The sequence below is a fragment of the Cottoperca gobio genome, chromosome 15 (genome assembly GCF_900634415.1).
Source record: "Cottoperca gobio chromosome 15, fCotGob3.1, whole genome shotgun sequence".
In the NCBI taxonomy this organism is placed as follows: domain Eukaryota; kingdom Metazoa; phylum Chordata; class Actinopteri; order Perciformes; family Bovichtidae; genus Cottoperca; species Cottoperca gobio.
Window position 1 is genome coordinate 13,534,025 of NC_041369.1, and position 19,547 is coordinate 13,553,571.

Genomic DNA, 19,547 nt, shown 5'->3' on the forward strand with positions numbered 1-19,547 from the left:
CAAATTTTGATTCTTGTCAACTTGACACATTTGAAAGCAACAGATTGTTGAATGTCATGAAGCCGTTGTTATTTTCACTCAGAGAAGAGAAAGTCAAAATAACATACTTCAAACTACTGACACTGCTTCTACACTGTACGGATATTGTATAATACATGCAATGCTCTCCTACTCTCTTCACTGGAGTGTAGACACACACACACACACACACACACACACCCACACACACACACACACACACACACACACACACCCACACACACACACACACACACACACACACAAAGAAATGATTTGGGCAGGCCTGTCACATGCCTAGGTGTTTTGTTGCATGATTTTCCAAATCTACAAAAGTGACAAAAAAACTTAAATATTTATTTTATTTATCAATAGTTGTCTACCAGATCGTGAGCACAATTTAAGCTGCATTTAATCTAACTAGCCAAATGCTGGCTTGTTTCGTTTACTTCTTCCTCCGACAACCGTAGTTGCTTTAAATATCTTGCGATGCATATTTGCTTTGACGTGTTAATTATATAACTTAGAAGCTGCCTTATTTTATTTCACCGCAAAGACTCAGACAAGAATACGTCTGAACTTTGACTCCTTGGGCAACAACAGGGAGCTCTCACCGCACACAAACATTTACACACACCCGTCAAAGGTCAAGCCCGCCCACACTCATACTCCAGACTTTTAATTGGCTAGTGACATTTCCAGAAAAGCCAATCATATTCACAATCGTTAACAAATACAAACAGTAGGCTTCATTTACTTAAGTACTGTAGCCTACCTAAGTACAATTTTGAGATAGATTGAATATTTCTATTTTATGCTACTTATAGTTCTACCCCACAATATTTATTTCATAACATTAGTTAGCTACTTGGTAATAATTAATAATATTATAAATAATATATCATAAAATATGATGTAATATTATGGCTTATATAAGGTAATTAAAATCAGCACCACCTTTACCAGCTGCAACGTTAAAGCGATGTACACATTAATAATTACAATCCAGTAATATAATATATATGATTCTTAAATGTACAATTCTCCATAATTCCTATTGATGCTAATGCTTTTGTACTTTAAATTAAGTAATATTGAATGAATTACTTTTACTTGCAACAAAGTATTTGTACACTGTGAAAGTATTACTCTCACTTAAGTAAAAGATCAGAGTACTTCTTGCACCAAAGCACAGAGTAACAAATCCTTCATTCTGATTGGGTACGCCTGTAGTCAATCTGGCCCGGCCTTGGACACACACACACACACACACACGCACACACACACACACACACACACACGCTCAGTCAGTCAGTCAGAAAGAGAAATAAAAAACAGAAATAGAAGCGCAGATGAAGCTCACATTTGAAAAACATGCAACAGATCGTTTCTACTGCTTTTCCCTCTGTATCTGTATCACAGTATTTCTACACACATGCCATTTCGTGAGTTGCATTACTGTAGACACAGTGAGAACGCTGTAGCTGGCCGAGCATCAGTAGAGGAAAAAGAGACACAAATACACCATTCTGACAACATTTAAGTACGACAGGCCACACATACAGTACACGCATAGTGGGGGAGAGAGCGACAGACGGTTCATTAATAACGCTCTCTGTTTAAACAGGTGTCTAACTGACAAGCATGGGCGTGAGGGTGTGTCGGTGTCTGATTCTGTTTGTGTGTATATATAGAGGCTGAGGTGGTGAAGCGGTCACTCCTCACCGCCATTTGTAAAAGCATTACCCTTGCTGCTCTGAAACTGATGTCCAAATGTTCTAACTGAAGGATTTTGGTGTTTGTGTAGCATGTTTCATATTTCTCTCAGACAGTGTGATGTACAGGAAGACCTGAAGGGCATGCAAAGCCTTTTCTTTTGTACTAATTTTCCTAATCTCTCACTTAATGGGAATATCTCAAAGCCACTCTTTCCACTGGAGGAAGAGTTTCTTTTGCTATTTTGACCATAGACATGATCACTAGTCCTTAGGGTATAGCGGCCTGACTTCAGATGTCAAGGTAGAATAGGATAGGGCTTTATTTGTTTTACATTTTTCTATCTTTTAGGCGCTAATATAGTTTTTCAATACCCAATCTATTCTATGGTGTATTTTTGGCTCTCTTAGGTTATCAAAGTTTCCTTTATCACGCATCATTTGCTGAACTCCAAAGCTTCACTCCGGGCTGTTTGTACGCAGGCTGTGTCCACGAGTTCAAATTGTGTTTTCAATCTTGAAGGTCAAAGTTGAATTCTGCACCTGTGTTCAAGACTAAACAACTGTACCTGCCTCAAACTAAAAATAAATACCTGAAAGCAGACAAACTCACTGTGTGAGATGTGGCTTAGGGCATTGACTCCTTTTCATCTTTCCCATTATTTGGTTTCTATTCACCAGGAAGACAAAGACTTAAGAGCTTTTATACACACCCAGATTATAATGACAATTGGACTTGTTTTTGCAGTGAACAGTGAATAGGCAAGAACAGTCCATCTTCACGTAGCAAAGTATTCAGAAACATCTTATAAAAAAAATTAAAAGAGGGCCCCCATGATTTATGAGCAGCGAGTAGAGCCCCGCTGCTCAATCTTTATTCAGCAAGTGCAATTTAGTGTCGGAGAAAATCAGACATCAATCAATAAGTATGACAGTTTCCATTTATGGTACAGATATATAGCTTGTGGCATACTGAACTCCTTGTGAGCACAGCACAATGTACACAACTGTTGCTGTCAAGCACAGATATTAAACTCAGTAGTTCACAAGCTGAAAACAGGCTGATAGCTACAGTTAATGCACAGAAATGGTCGTCTTAATGCTGCCCTGGTCTGCTCTGCCAAATACGTACACAAGGCATTAATGGTGAGTGTTTTGATGATGAAGGGCTGATTGAACACTTTAAAAAAGGGAAAGTTTAAAGTAATATATTTGATGGAAAACAAGATACCAAAAATAATTAGAAATAAAACATTTATTAAACGAACTCTTCAGGTAGCCCAAAGCTACTGATTATTTGTATTTTTAGTCAAATTATATCATAGGGAACAATCTTAACTTTGACATTTGAAAAAGGGCAAAAAAAAAGAAATAATTATTCTTGCAACTGCCAAGAGAGAAAAAATCTGGTCTATGGTCTTTTTGTTACCAATCTGTGAAACCCTCAAATACTATTGGACTACATTTGATTTCTACAAAAAGGTATCTAGGTACTGATCAGGAAATTAATGTATGCAACAACAAAATGTTGTCAGCTAGGGTCAATTTACTTTAGATTTTAAATGGCTGAAATACTTTTAAAAATCGGATCAAATCCAAAATATTTTTTGGCAAAAGAAAAAAAGGACTGAATGCCTGTGTGTAGCCCAAACGAGATAGTGAACTTGTCCTGTCTAGGATTACTGTGAGAATAGTTTGTTATGATATTATTCATAAATCCAGAAAGGGGTCTGGATCTGACAGTTATGATTTTCATAGTAAAACTACTGCCCTCTGCTGACGACCATTACAATTCAAAACTTGTGCGTTCTTGACATTTATCTTCAGCTCGGACACATGTGGTGGTCACTAGAATGGTCTTTAAAAACCCTCAAGATTAACAAGTTCTATATTACTGTGGAAATGTTTTCTTCTATAGGAACAAAAAAAAAGAAAAATTATAAACCATACCTAGTCTTGAATTAGCGCAGCAGAAATATAACTAACGGTCTTGAAAAGGTATTTCTTATCTGCTATGTCTAAGTATGGGACAGCTGAGGTGGATTTTAGTCAGATTTTATGTGCGTATTGACTTTATCTTCTCCTTAGAGGAGGGCAGAACAGTATTAGAGGGGGGGGGGGGGGGGGGGAAGGAGACATTTAAATCTCAGCTTCCAAGTGCTGCGTTCTCCTCTTATTGTGCTGGTGTTCGGTGATTCCATACTTGAAGAACTCATAGACCGACCAGCTGATGGCTGTGGAGGGCATCTGGTAGATGATCCTCGCCTGGACTCCCTTGAAGAAGCCCGGCAGGCCGCCCAGCCTGTAAACTGTCCGGAAGGCGTGGGCCAGGCCTGAGATGTGTCTGTGGGCTCCTTTGCCTTGGCCCTGGCCGGGGCCTTGGCCTGCACCAGGGCCTTGGCCGGAAGACAGGGAACTGAGGGTTAGAGACTCCTGGGTGTTGAGTAGGGTCTTGCAGACGTCCAGAGGTGTGGTGGCGGCGGCCGCGATGGCTCCAGCCAAAGCTCCGGACATCATGTGGGATGAGGGATTGTATTGTCTGTGGGGGTTGAGCAGCTCCTGAAGGTACTCATAGGTCATGAAGTGGAGCGCCTGGAAGGGCACATTCATGGTGAGCTGGGTGGTGTAGCTGCGATAGAACGCAGCAGGGCCCTCTTTATGCCACACGGCGCGTACACAGTCCATCACGCCGCGGTAGGGGGAATTATACATCTGCATGCGCTGCTTCACAACTAGGGATACATGGGCAGATGAAGGAGGAGAAGGCCCAATGTGTCCAGGGTTGGCAGTACGAAGATGGCAAAGATAGAAAAAGAAAAAGAAGATTAGAGAGCTATTATCTACTGTAAATATGTCGTTAAAGCACATGGAGTTTCAATAAACACACAGAAAGATGTAGAGCGTCACTTGAAAAGAGTATGCTCAGACAGCTGCGCCCCATCCAACAGCTGCACACGAGGACTCTGACCAGTGTCCTTCTACTAACATGTTTGGGCAGGTGGACTAGAAGCAGCTGTGAAAGTCAATAAGGGTTAAGGCCAACATGTGAAGATGGTTGGCTCAGGCGTGGCACCTGCAAGTATCTGCTGTATGGCAAACTTTTGTTTTGAGAGAGAAAATGCCTTAATACCCGTCCGAATTCTGTGGTGAAATGCCAATGACATTGTACTGTAAAATGTCGCTCTTACCTTCAGCAGGGTTCATGATTGCATCGTGAAGCAGCGTGGCCACACAGCCCGCAGTTCCTGAAACAAATACACCTCAGAAATGATTACACATGAATAGATAATCAAGAAGAATACAGAAGGGAAATAGAGGAGACGGCAGTAAAGAGGCATAGAAATGAGAAGGTATAATCATTTTTCACTTGCAACAGTCATGTCACAGCCTCCACTGCCTTATTCTTAAAAGCTGCAAATTTCATGCTCAAAACAATATATTAGCATAGCAGAAATGGTGCAAATTTCACAGGTGTAAAAACTACAGATATCGTCTGACTTGGCCAAACCTGAGCAAAGAGAGACATCTAGTGGACAAGGCAGTTCATTGCTCTTTTGAGAGATTTAAACCAAAAGCTTTAAAAGACAGGACTAACAGGAGGGAGCAGATGAGATGGGAGAAAGAGGACTTACCCAGCCTCCCACTAAACTGGAAAAGGAGAGAGAGAGTAGGGAGAACAAGGAATAAGGAAATGTTTGACATTCAGAGCAATGTTTTTAAAAATGAATCTTGGGTTAAAACTATTTCTATTTTGTAGCCAAGGTGACTTTTCTGAACTTAAAATTGTTTAACTTTCCTAAAAGCCAGCCACAGATTGACAGCTGACCCTGGCATATCCTTACAGTGTACAACTGTAGCGATGAAATGGCTCTATCCAATTTGATGGCCTGCCAGGGGTTTTTAGAATTGGTCAGCGTGGATTAGTCCGTGTCAGCAGAGCGATCACCATGATGGCGCTTGGCATTAGGGTTGGAGTTGGACAAATCCTACACATCAGTCTATCTTGTAGTGGTCTCAAAGTTAAGATTATAGCCATACATGATCTATACATCTACAGTACATATAACTTTTAGTGTGTGTATATGTATGTTTTATGGTACCATTAGCCAAATGACTGTTAGCCCCTGGGTGAATGACATCACTTAGAGTCTTTTTGAGTTTCTCATAGCTGGCAAAATAGAGGGCATGGGCAGGTCCCGCCCCAACTGCTGTTGCATTCAACCCTCTCATTGGTCGCCAGAGTCCCTCTGTGGCTATAATTCGGCGGAGAGCATCCATCACGTTCCTGTAGCGGGCTGCGGGGTCAGGCTGGAGGCACTGCATGCGTGTCTGGAAGAGAGGAAAAGTTCAAAGTTCAAAATCAACAGTGTGCTTCGTTCCCACCACCAATATTATTATTATTAGTGAGCTTCAATTAATTTGACCTAAATTCCATATAAAAATAGAATGTAATGCATAATTTAAGTCTTACCATATGTCTGTCTAATATAGCAAAGAATAGCATGCCAATGAAAAATGTCCTCAATACTGCGGTGTGAGTAAGGGGTCATATAAGGGAAAGGAGGTGTTCGACATTGTGTGTGGTGTACATGCATAATTGAATAGAAGGAAGTATGGAGTTACAAGCTCCAAGGTCACAGGGGGACATAGGCTTACTTCCTGTAAGCCTCTTTTCCCACTGACCCTGAAGCACACCTTTCTGTCTTCCTCTTAACATACACACATGCACAGTGAGATAAATGATAAGAAGGTAGAAATATTATCTAAAGGACAAGTGCATGGGATCTGTGTTTCAGTCACAAGCTATTTGGTATTTGGAGAGAGTTGGCTGGGGTCGCATTGGGTGACTGCGTCTGTCTCTAAGGAACTAGCAGCGACATAATCTCTGAATACCAAACTTCCAGCTGAATGGACAAATTTACACCCCACTGTGTATGTGCATGTAGGACTCTAGCTAAGCATAAACATGGCCTCATGTCACTCTATAGTACAGCTGTGGAATGCAGGGTCCAAGGCAAGCTAGTTTACAGGGGTTCAAGTATATGCATGAAGTTACTTCATGCCTGACACACACAATTGCACATCTCTTTGCATGATCGTAAAAATAAACCGGTTCATTGGTGGCCCATACAAACACATGCATAGATGTCTTGCACTATGGATCCAGAATGTTTATCTATGGTATGTTTGCACATGTAGAAATTAATGACCTTTGTGCTAAATGCAAACACAACATCCTCCACACTGAAGACTTCTTGGTTTCGTTCAATGACAAATTCAATACAATCGAAATTCCAGTCATGTAGACTGTGCAGAATACTCTGGCAGACCTACAAATGCAACACGCGTTTTAAAATCCACAACCAATTACTGGGATTTAGGATACATTAAGGTTGAATGGCAGCCTATTCTAAAACTATAATTACACAGCAATCTCTTAAGCGAGAGGCTTATTGTACAGAGGAGGAAAAGTCTGTATTTGGTCTAGAGGGAAACCTCTAAATAAAAAAGGAATATGTTAGATGCATCTCAAATTGTATTATTTATGTGCAGTAGACTTCATTTTGCTGAATGCACCTAATCTCCTGTGGCTTGCTTGAAAAGATGCTGAGATCTTATAGTGGTGTAGCAGACACTGTTCATGAGATGGTTCTGTAAACATTGGTCTTGTTCAGGTTCAACAACAGAGATGGACTACAAGTGGCAAAGACATGGATGAAGCATGGACAAATGTACAGCTTTTCAGTCTGACAAACAGCTGACTCATTGCCACTTGCTCCATCTATCTAACCCTGTGGCTGTTAACAATGCTCGCTGCTGCATGGCCAAGTCTAGCTGACCTCTTGGGGTAATAGGTCATCACCCTATAGCTATGCTTTAGTTAAATACAAGATAAACGATTACATAACAAAGAAGATCACATGATAAGAACTGTCCCAGTGAAGGTTTACGTTAGTTGTGGTGTGTGAAGCAGCATGCGTGCTGCCACACAGCATACAAGTAGCAAACTGTGTTGGGAAAGTAGCAACAGATGCTCAACTGTGGACTGCAGGGACCAAATGGTCTCAACACTGCAGTGCAATTCATTTATGCGGGTCTCGTTATAATAGTGGCAGACAGGGCGTAAATTACCAGAAACAACAAGTCAACAAACCCCTTGTGTTTTGTAGACATAATATAGCTTTGGTCTTCTAAAATGCTCCTTCAACTACGCAACTTCAGTTTACACACTTACACATTAATACGTACAATTAAATGCGTTGAGGCTTTGACAGCAGAATTATTTGATTATGTTTAGTTAGTAGTTTAAAGTGACCAAATGGGCTCCTGTGTTTAACCCTGCAAAAGGTTGTCATAACTACTCTTAATTTATAATAGCATGCTAACAAGTTAGCTAGTAGGGATGTGACACGCCAATTGAGCCGACTGACCTTGTCCTCAAAGCAGTCAGCACTGCAGCGTGTTTAGATAAGCGAGCAAGCTAATGAGCTATGCTAACAAACACGTTGGCTACAAGAATAACATACACAGAACACAACAGAGACCAGGCTGTGTAAGCACTGAACATTCATAAAAAGTTGTAGTCAGCTGGTTAGCCACTGAGCTATGCTACCTTGACACTGTCGATGGGGAACATGAGGCAATGCTCCATGATCCCGGCCACGGCTCCAGCCAACATGTGGGTGCTAGTGGAGGCTCCCTGTGGCAAACCCTCATAGTCTGGTTCAGAGTCCTCTGTTTGAGCATCTTGTGCACTAAGGTTAAAATCAACAGTCTGCAGCTCCGTTTCCCCTCCGATCCGGGGTGTCAGGGTCCCGACGATACTTTCCGAAACTCCCCAGAATCTGCCCCCAAGCCATCGAACTTCTGCCCCGGCAGATGCGCCAGCAACCCCGGGATCATTGCCTGTAGTCTCTGCTGTCATCCGTCGCCTCCTCACAAATCCATCTGCTTCCATGGGAAACCAGGTAAAATGTCAAGTCTTTGGGCACGCAGACACGGCGTCTTGCTGGAGATCTCAGTCCTTAAGTTTCACATTCCCGTGTGGTGGTATCACAGCTTGTTACCTGCTACACCATTCTCTCCCCGCCTCTATAGGCTACTTCCCAGCCAGGGCCGAGCAAGGGAGGCCGTGGCGGACAAATACACAGCAAGCTCCACCACAGGCCGCGATGAGGAAATGATCTCTGATTGGTTACTATGGCCGAATCCTACTCACGCTATTGGGTGATAGACATGCCACTCATGATGTGTAGACTTAAACCCTGTCATGCTCCACGTTGAGTGCATCTGTGAAAGCTATCATGCATGTAGGTCACCACAGGTCATTCATAAAGACACTTCTTATGTACATACAGTATCAGTTTAATTTGTTTACACTTGAGTTGTCACTTAATGCTGATTTTCTAGTCTCATTTACAGTGTTGTAAACTCCAGCTTTGACTCATTGTTGCATATCTCTGAAACTTAAATGTTTACATAATGGAGCCCAGAGAAATACAAACTAAAATCCTCTCCACAAGAAAAGTGTATTTTCACCAGCATGTTGAAATTACTGTTAAGGAATGTGAGAGACCACAGCAAACTGTTTGATATGTATTATTTGCTTTGGTTTTAGCCATCTTGTCAGGTCATAGCCTCTTGATCAGCCGTTCAATCCTTGAATTCTTCAATTGATGAATTTGAAATGGGCAAAATCAAGCTATGTAAACGGTTGAATAACAACACCTGTGTTGCTAGTTTATGTAAATGTCCACCTGTGATTTAGCCTACTGATTTTCACACCAATAATCTCTCTCATTCAGTTTTTCCTCATCAGTGATTCATAAAGTAGCCTATTTTAACTGTTTAAAAACTTATTGCTTATTTTGGCACTACACATCTTCAAATGTGCAGTTGTTGTTTATTGGTTGTTGTTGATTTTTTTACAAATATATCAGTGACAATTTGTTCAGAATAAGGAAAATAACTATGCCAGTTTTTTAGCTTCTATCGCAACATATTTTTTTATCTATATGTTTTATTAAAAGATTACAAAACATTGCTGAACATTTTCTGAAGTCTTATATATCCCATTAACTTGGTAATTGAAGAAACATAATGCATGAGTAATGTATGCCACATCAAGAGAAAGAACATTTATAGCACATCATGTCTGAACTTAAGAATGTTTGTAGCACAACTATTAATTGTTTCAAAACTCCATCAGTGTTCACAATACATTACACGACTGACATTTCTCCACACCACACTGAAAAGTATGAACATTTAAGTGTTTAGGCTCTATCTGGTGCTGCGTTCAAATATGATATTCATTTCTTAAATTCTTCTCTTTTTACTCAGGATGCATGACAGTCAATTCTTCAGACTGTGTACAGCGTCTTTCTATATCAAAAGTTCATTTTGTGTAAAAACCCAAATGCTCAGTTGATGTCCTCGTGGGTAGCATGACGCTCTCAACATTTTTTTCTTTCTGCATATAACTTTTATGATCTTCTATGAGACAGTATCTTGTATTCAATAATTTTGGATTTTGAAAGATGTCAGGTAAATGTCTCTAGGCCCAACATCTTCACCAGTGACCCTCTCAGCCTCTCAGCCCTCCCCCCCCCCCCCCCAGAAAATGAGGTAATTGTGTTTTGGTGCGGCACTGTTATAACATAATTGAATTTTCTCCTTTATTGCCTGGGAGAGCCTTCGAGGGTTGTAGTGTTGAATTTCTGCCGACAAAGGGGAATGAAGTGTTAATTTCTGCTTACAAGAACAAAATCTCCTGCTTCTGATCTAGTTACGGTTGATTGGCTGTTGTCCGCAGACGTTCCTTAAAGGAAAACCAAGCAGACAACATATCATGATAATTTCTCTTCCCTGAAACTAGTGGTACTCTAATATATCAAGGGAGCGGCATGTTAGGTCTAGCAGGAAACTCTAGATCACCATAATACCTCATTTCATTCCCTCTGCCAAGAGAGTGCACAGTCCATATAAACCTCAGGAATTATTTTACACTGTCTAAGCAAAACATAGTCAAAAATCCACATTATATAGAAGAGATGAGAAGATAACTTGATTCTGTTTTGCTGTGTTTGGTTGTTTTTGTACCAATTAACACACTTCCTTCCTCAGATCTCTGGCTCTGTCTACTCCCTGGACAGCTGCTCAGGCTCGAGATGATCTATGGCCTCTTATCTTATTAATGCACGGTAAGTGAACCACTAGGCCAATATGACATCTTCAACAGCAGCACTAAGAAACCGTTCTTTGTTAAGAGCCCATCTTAAAACTCTTAAGGTGGGTCCTTACTGTGAGATGACTGGAGCCCAACCCTAAAGAAGCTGAGAGAGGACGTCTCAAACTGCACTTTTTGATTGCTATATCTATTGTTTTCATATTTTTTGCGTATTTATTATTTGGAGTTACCTTCACCTTCACAAACAAGACACATGTGCTCTGTGGAGACTCACATGCAAACACGTTGGTCCTATGGTATAATTTGTGGAAATGTGTATATTACATATTTGTAATATAAAATTCCTAAGATCTAGAAAGAGTAGAAATGGCCCTGGATAAGAAAATCTGGAAATTAGTATTAAAGTAATCAAGGTATGTGTTAATACATTCATTGCCCATCTCTTCAGCTGTATTTTATACTACACACAATACAAATGTAATGTGAAATGAGTAAACGAGAACTTACTGAAATGACTGTTGTAATTATGCATTTTTTAAATTGCTGTAGGCTGTTTGTGGAAAACAATGACTCGGGGCTGTGGAGCTGGATTAAATGGAACAACTGTGCCACCAAGTGGACAACTGGATAATGACTGGCTGACAGATACATTACAAACATGAGACATACAGACAGACAGACAGAATTAACAGGAATAAGGTAGTGTAATTTGAATTGTTTATTTGACCTGCTTTCTTGCCTTAAAATACAGGTTTTTAATTTTCCAAGAAAATATATTAAACTTAATTTTTGCATTTATATTTTTTACAATTATTTTACTGGCTCTTTATATTGAATTAAAAAACTGTATTTTAAGCGTTTTTTCAGTTTTTTTTTTAATGTACAGACAAGTAGAATAACAACACCATAACAATAACAGGATAATATAACAAGTGACAATCCTCATGATGGTTGAACTTATTGTAAAGCGCTTTGGACAAAAGCGTCAGCTAAATGAACTGTAATGTAATGTAATGACAATGTAAAACGAGGCTGTTTTTTTCTGAAACTAAGACAATGGAGGCTGGACCTCTAGGTTATTCATTTGAAAAATATCAAACACAGAAGGAAGAAGTTAAGGGTGAACAGACAAATTAAAGGGGAAGGTAAAATGATGAATTGGATGTCTGATTGAAGTTGACACATCATCCTATGTGCTCCAAAATTCCTTATATCAAATGGTCAGTGCTCAGTATACATATGTGTAGTTGAGATGTGAAGTATATTTCCATTGTATGCTACTTTGTACTTCTACTTCACTACACCTCAGAGGGAAATATTGCACTTTTTACTTAACAACAACACTTTGAGCTACATGTAACAGTAGTAGCTATTTCTACTTTTACTTAAATTAAAGATCTACTTCTCACCTTACTACTAACATAACCCCCCATAACTACGAATCCACTTCCCGCCCCCTGCTAAAGACCAGTTAGACCAGTGTTTTGGTCGCAGTCAGAAAAACCCGGATCTACTAACTAACGCAGCTCCAGGAGAAAAGGGGAGGGACTGAGGTGGGATCTTGCATCAAACTTCTGACATGGCTGCAGCGGTGATGTGGACTGATCGAGGGCGGCGGGCTGTGATTGCTGTGGGGACAGTGACCAGATCCAGATCCAGTCACACCGCCTTAAAATCCCAGTATGACGCGCTGGTCATTGGAGGAGGTGAGGTATTTTGACTCTTGGGGCAAAAGGTGCAGAAAACACAGGGATTATGCAACAATCTAACAATAACAGCATGCGCCTAGTCAAAACGTGTCAGCTTAGTTTGCAAAAGTATATATTAAGTATTTCTTTGTCACTTTTACCCGTCTGAGAAAAGAGATTTGGCTCTGTTTCCTGCTATGCATTCTAATGTTTTGCAAGTTTTATCGAAGTTGTTCAACTTTGGACTCATTCAACTTGACTGTAAAAAGTACTGGAGAGCAGCTTGCATAAAGTGCCCAACATTTTATTGAAACTTAATTTTGAACAACTGTCAATGAAGCTGCATTTTAGAATTTTAAGTTATATCATAAGGGAATTGGCATTTACAGCATAACTGTCTTACATATGTTATATTTCATTGCAGGACACAATGGACTGGTGGCCGTGAGTTAATGCTTTGGTTTTCCAACACCTACAGTGTGCTGTAATAGGCCTACATTATATGATTCAGTGTGTGTGTGTGTGTGTGTGTGTGTGTGTGTGTGTGTGTGTGTGTGTGTGTGTGTGTGTGTGTGTGTGCGTGTGTGTGTGTGTGTGTAGGCTGCCTATCTACAGAAAGGAGGACTGAAGACAGCAGTGCTGGAGCGCAGACATGTGTTGGGAGGAGCAGCTGTTTCAGAAGAACTCTTTCCTGGTAGGGTGGCCTCTGGCTGGGATACAATCCTGGCTCAACGTACAGATACTGCATTGAGTAACTAACAACTAACACTCGTTATCAACGAGGGTTACGCACACACGTTTATAATTTAATACTATCTATTTATATATGTTCTATCAAGTCATGCTTGAAAGAAATGTTCTTGATCTTTAGACGACTTGGAGTAACAATACTCTTCTGTACAGGTTTCCACTTTTCCAGGTGTTCCTATTTGCTGAGTTTATTAAGACCCCACATAACTGCAGAATTGGAGCTCAAGGTAAACATAGAGAAGTTGTAAAATACAGTATATGAGTTCAGCTAATTTTTTAAAAGTCTTAAAGTGGATGGTCTTTATAATTTGAACATATACGTATCTTTAGAAACATGGGCTGAAGGTGTATATGAGGGACCCCCATGCCTTCACCCCCATGTTAGAGGAGGGTGTGAATGGTGCCCCACCAAGGTCTCTCATCCTGGGCTCAGATCTGGCCATGAATCAGAGGGAGATCGGCAAATTTTCACAGAAGGACGCTAAGGTGATTTAAGCATTATTATAACCATAGTAAATGATTGGCTGCATTGTGCATTTTTCTGCAGTTTACACTTTAGTACGGATGTATTTCAGCTCTTGTCACCTGAAAATGTTCTTCACTGTCTCTCTTGGCCTATTTTTCTCCACCAGTATAACTTTATTTTGTCTTTTTTGTTAACAATCCCATATCCCTTTAACACCCTCATCTTCACTGAATCTTTGACATATTTCCTAGGCCTTTCCAGATTTTGTTGCATACCTTGAGATGCTAGCAGGAGCTGTCCACCCTCTCCTGGATGCTCCTCCTGTAGACATTCCAGGTGTCACTACTGGGTCACTTAGGAAGAGGCTAGCTGCAGCTAAAACACTGGTGCCTATTGTCAAATGCGGTATGTTGGTGGATGCGTGCTTAAGAAATAAACGTTTATATTTTTCCGGTGCCAGAATAAGAAATGATTCACCATGTACTGATTTAGTTTTGCAGTAACTGATTCATGCTGTTATGTCTTTGAATGTAAAGGTCTGAAACTGGGCAGAAACATTCCGGACTTGTATGAGATTATAACTGCACCAATAATGAAGGTTTGTTATAGCTTGCAATAAGTTTGGCATTAATTGCTGTTTTCTACTGAACACATCGTGACTAACTTTTGTGTCGTAGATCCTCAATCGATGGTTTGAGTCGGAGCCACTGATGGCAACACTGGCTACTGATGCTGTGATAGGAGCCATGACCAGTCCAAGTAATCCTGGTAGTGGGTGAGACACATTTCAGGACATCCTGTGGCACACAAACACTCATAACTACAAGTTTAACTGCATTGAATTAAACACCGACCTTGCCTTGAAGGTATGTGCTCTTGCACCATGTGATGGGGGAGTTGGAGAAGGAGAAGGGAGCATGGGGTTATGTTGAGGGAGGCATGGGAGGCGTGTCTAAGGCTATTGCTAGCTCTGCTCGATCCTATGGTGTCGACATTTTTACTGAGAAGGTAAGTTGATTTCGATGCAGTTTATTTTGTGAAAATTATATTCTAGCATCTGTATTTTGGTCTTTATGCATATACAACTTTTATCCTTGACAGGATGTAGGACAGATCCTGGTTGGTTCAGATGGTGCTGCCAAGGGAGTGGTGCTAAAGGATGGCACAGAGATCCACAGTAAAGTAGTTTTATCAAATGCTACCCCATATGTTACCTTCAAGAACCTCACGCCACAGGTAATATAGAGAAATAAGCGCCACATGTAACTATGGTAGCAGACAATATGATTTATTCTGGCTTCCTGTTTTCAACGTAGGCCGCCCTTTCTCCAGAGTTCATCAAAGCAGTAGATCAGATTGACTACACCTCACCTGTGACCAAGATCAATGGTAAATCACTTCTGTTTTTGTTATTCTAAGTGAGCTTGTGCACAGGATTCATTAACTGGTAGTTGTTGTGTTTTGACTGCTAACAATAAAGGAAGATATTATCAATCGTATCCAAAGGTGTTGGCTGTGTCAAAATAATATAACATGTTACCACTCTGAGGTAGAGGTACATTAGAGACCTTTTTTTTTAAAAGCAGCCTCGGCGCATGATAATGTTTATTGTCTGATAAGAAACATATTTTAAAAGAAGATGCCACTCCAGCTACTATCTTTGTCTTATCTCTGCATTGTTTTTTCCAGGTGTGTGTGTGTGTGTGTGTGTGTGTGTGTGTGTGTGTGTGTGTGTGTGTGTGTGTGTGTGTGTGTGTGTGTGTGTGTGTGTGTGTGTGTGTGTGTGTGTGTGTGTGTGTGTGTGTGTGTGTGTGTGTGTGTGCGTGCGTGTGTGTGCGCGTGTGTGTGTAATCACTAATTACACAATGTGAAAGCTGCACAGAAGTGGGGAGTTGTAAGGCAGACTTGGCAATAAGGCACAAGCAGATGTAGTGAATCAAGAGGGGTTAGTACTGTATATTATTATAGTGTAAGATTAGGTCACAGCCTAAGCGCTTGGTACTCTAAAGAGAAGTTTCTAAGTTTGGGTTGTTATAAAACTGTGTAAAGCACACACAACTAAGAAGATGTTTAGAGTTCTTCAGCTTCCTGTGTGGTGCTGTTTGTAGCTCCTGCTTGTTAATTACAGTGGAGCCTGAGCTGTAGGGCTTTAATATCAGGAAGTCTTTACTACCAACTACTGATCCTTTACAGTGCATTGCTTCTTAGTCGTAATGATAGTCTGCTCTGTTTTGTAGAATTTATTTGAACAGTCTTAGCTTTAAGGTGAACATATTTAACAGTGTTAGGCACAACATATTCTCTGTACTGAGATTTTCCCTAACTGTAATTCAAATATTTAGTAAGCTGAAACTTAAACTCACACCTTAGAGAAAAAGAAATTAACATAAAAATGACATAATATTGTAATGTTCTTTGCTGTGACTTGTGTTTTTTTACAGTGGCAGTGGACAAGCTACCAAACTTCCTAGCATCTCCCACTCCAGACGATAAACCTGGACCCCACCATCAGTGCTCCATTCATCTCAACTGTGAAAGCACGGAGCTACTGGAGACTGCATACAAAGAGGCCATGAATGGACGTCCCTCTGCAAGGTATATCTTCACACTCCAAGGGAAATTTGTCTTCATGTAAGATTCAACAATTTACATTCAGCAACCAAATCATCACGCTGGTTAGCTGACCATACATGCAAGAGATACTACTGGAGGCAAACATCACATGTGTATACTGCAGCGTAAAACTCCTTACAATGTATATGCCTTAAAACTATAATATTATGGGCCTTGTAGTAGATATTTCCTCAACATGACTCAACAACAAACGGGGTTAGGATGTTCACATATCCTTATCTCGCAGATAACACTTAGCCTTCAAAGAATAGGCTGTCCCCTCAACAGGCTCCAACAGTGTATCTTTAAAAACAAACTTATATCCTTACATTATTTTATCCTGAATTTTCATTAACAACTCACCCATACTGCACTGTCCACCATATTGTCACATTATGCCCCTCTGTTCCTGTGTAGACCCATGCTGGAGATGACCATCCCCTCTGTGTTGGATCCTACTCTGGCTCCCCCTGGCTGCCACGTGGTGTCACTGTTCACCCAATTCACCCCCTACTACATAGAGGGCAGGGAGTGGACTGACCAGGACAGAGAGGCCTATGCAGACACAGGTTTGAAACACAGAATGATCCAGGTGCTCTAGCTTGCTGTGCTTAAAGCTGATACATATATTTAAAATGATATCATATTAGCGTTTGAAAAGAAAATGTTTATTCCAAAATGAGACATCCACATTTTACTGCCATGACCTGTCCTTTTTAAATGATGAAATTCCAAGTGGATAAACAGTGTTTAAAGTTGAGTTAAATGTATACTGGTCAACCTGTTTCAATAATAAAGCCTTTGTCTGTCTTTTCAGCATTTGACTGGGTGGAGAAATACGCCCCTGGGTTTAAAAAGTCGGTGGTGGGCAGGGACATCCTGACCCCACCTGACCTGGAGAGGATCTTTGGACTCACTGGAGGGGTACATACACTGTACAATTTTAGAGCTGAGCAGCCTTTTGAATGTTGTTTCACAGTTGATTTGCTTGACACATTAAACAGTCCACTGTATGAGGAAGTCATTTGCATCCTCAGCACTGTTCTGGCATTCACTATCTGCTCAGGGACAGACCTGTTGTATAAGCAGTTAATGGTTACAGACAGATATACCTCAACCCATGCGTCAGAATCAAAGTTCACATCAGCTGTGAGAAGTCACATACAACTCACTGTTTATTGCAAACCACTTTGTGAGGCAGTCATTGAACAAATGGTAGGCTACTTTTCCCATAATAATGTTGTATATTATATCAAGAAACAAAAAAAAAGTAAACATTTTGGTATTGTCTTTACAGAATATCTTCCATGGATCAATGTCGCTGGACCAGCTCTACCTAGCACGACCTTTGCCCTGTCTCTCTGACCACCGCTCACCGATTAAAGGGCTGTATCTCTGCGGCAGTGGCTGTCATCCAGGTTTGCTTCCAATGCCTAAACCTCAGCTGGATATTGAATTGCAAATGCGGCTGTTTGTTGTGAATAGGGTAGTATAAGTGCAATAATTAACATGCTATGTTGTCTGGTGTTAGAAGAGCACTGTGAACCTTTGGATGAAATCATATCCTTACTGCTTATGATAAAGAAATGAAGTCACTTGATGATGTCAGGTTGCTGAGTAAACTGTTGTTGACTCTCTCACACAGAACGAGACTGACTAATTCTTGTACATTTTATATGTTTAATGTTTTTTTAGGTGGTGGTGTGATGGGTTCTCCTGGCTGGAACACAGCTCTCACTGTAATGGCTGACCTGAAACGCCAATGAAACACGCAACGGCATCAGTGTGTCGATCGCTCATCAGTGTTCAACCTCTATTTTGTGGAGTTCTATCAGATCAGCTGTCTCTCCAACATATTATGTTTGCAAGGATATCTAAAAAAGGAGAAAATGGAATGAGAGACTCACTAAATGATGCTTTCAGGCTCTTTATAGGATCTCCATGTCAAAAGTCTACCAGTCAATCACTCCTGATATGAAACAATAGTGCAATACTGCCTGCACTAAATTCTGTTGCTACAAACAAATGCATTTTAAAATAACTGACACTTGTCTTAATGACATTACCTGTTAATGTAATGATGGCAATGAATGGGACTGTATAAAACTTGTATGAGTCAATTCAAATGAATTCAAATGTTTCATTTTCTTTCAACTGTGCATAATGAATACTGGAATGTTTAATGTAATGTTGTCATGGTAAGAAAACACAGGTGTTACTAATAACAGGCTCTGGTCTATTCAAGTCTCCCAGAAAGAATCAGGATCCTGAAACTGAAGCAGCTAATAGGTCAAAAGTTTAGTACTAGACAGAAAACCTTTACTTTTATATGTATTTTACTGATAGGGTTAGTTCAAGGACCAATATAATTGTGCATGGGCTTGAAGCGTCATTGTTGACCTTGTTATAGTCTATACATTTATTATCATTTGACAATAAATTAACACATGGTCCACCTACTAGATTTCTACCAGAGCTTTTGACAAGAGATCTGACTGAAAAAAAAAAAAAAAAAAAATAGAAATCTAGTAAGTTTGTCTTGAATTAAGAATTTATTGTCAAACCCTATGTACAAAGAGTACTAAGTGGGCTGAGGTATTTTTTCAGCTTTGTGTGATATCTATATTCTTGCGTTTTGTATTACTTGTAATAAACATCCAATATCACAAGTAGTAGCCTGCATAATAGTAAACAAAAATTACTATTACTATTACAGTACTTTTCAAAATAAAGTTTTTAAGTGCTTTACATGGTTAAAACAGGTTCTAATAATTGCAGGACTGCAATGACATAAAATAGAGAACAAGGACATAAAAAAATAAGACATGTTGTAAATAAAACAATGTACATACATTTATAAAAAGCTTTTTTTAAAGATAAGATTAAGAAGTACATGATTATCATATTACGATAATAAACTATATCAATTTAATTAATATTTATTATTGTTTTTAATAATATAACTATTCTTAATTAACGATAAGAGGCATATATAAATACCAATCTATGTTGGTACTCACTCACTATATATGATAAGGTTTGAATGGTTTCATAATCGATAACGGTGTCCTGTGCCTTTAAGACGTCGCTCAGGGAGGATCCAGCGT

At 40.0% G+C, this 19,547-nt stretch overlaps 2 protein-coding genes across 2 annotated transcripts; one reads left to right on the forward strand and one right to left on the reverse strand.

The window, feature by feature from the left end:
* Positions 1–2,566: 2,566 nt before the first annotated feature.
* Positions 2,567–8,938, reverse strand: slc25a28 (solute carrier family 25 member 28). The gene is made up of 4 exons (XM_029449593.1): positions 8,347–8,938; positions 5,834–6,062; positions 4,922–4,978; positions 2,567–4,465 (listed from the first exon to the last, which is right to left on the reverse strand). Exons 1-4 carry the CDS (start codon positions 8,689–8,691, stop codon positions 3,873–3,875), a joined length of 1,224 nt encoding a protein of 407 aa, XP_029305453.1. The 5' UTR covers positions 8,692–8,938; the 3' UTR covers positions 2,567–3,872.
* A 3,544-nt stretch (positions 8,939–12,482) lies between these two features.
* Positions 12,483–18,944, forward strand: pyroxd2 (pyridine nucleotide-disulphide oxidoreductase domain 2). Its single transcript, XM_029449592.1, has 16 exons — positions 12,483–12,629; positions 13,036–13,055; positions 13,212–13,305; positions 13,515–13,588; positions 13,692–13,847; positions 14,079–14,232; positions 14,364–14,425; positions 14,505–14,602; positions 14,694–14,835; positions 14,929–15,063; positions 15,144–15,216; positions 16,269–16,422; positions 16,858–17,009; positions 17,258–17,364; positions 17,738–17,858; positions 18,136–18,944. Exons 1-16 carry the CDS (start codon positions 12,503–12,505, stop codon positions 18,204–18,206), a joined length of 1,740 nt encoding a protein of 579 aa, XP_029305452.1. The 5' UTR covers positions 12,483–12,502; the 3' UTR covers positions 18,207–18,944.
* The last annotated feature ends 603 nt before the right edge of the window (positions 18,945–19,547 follow it).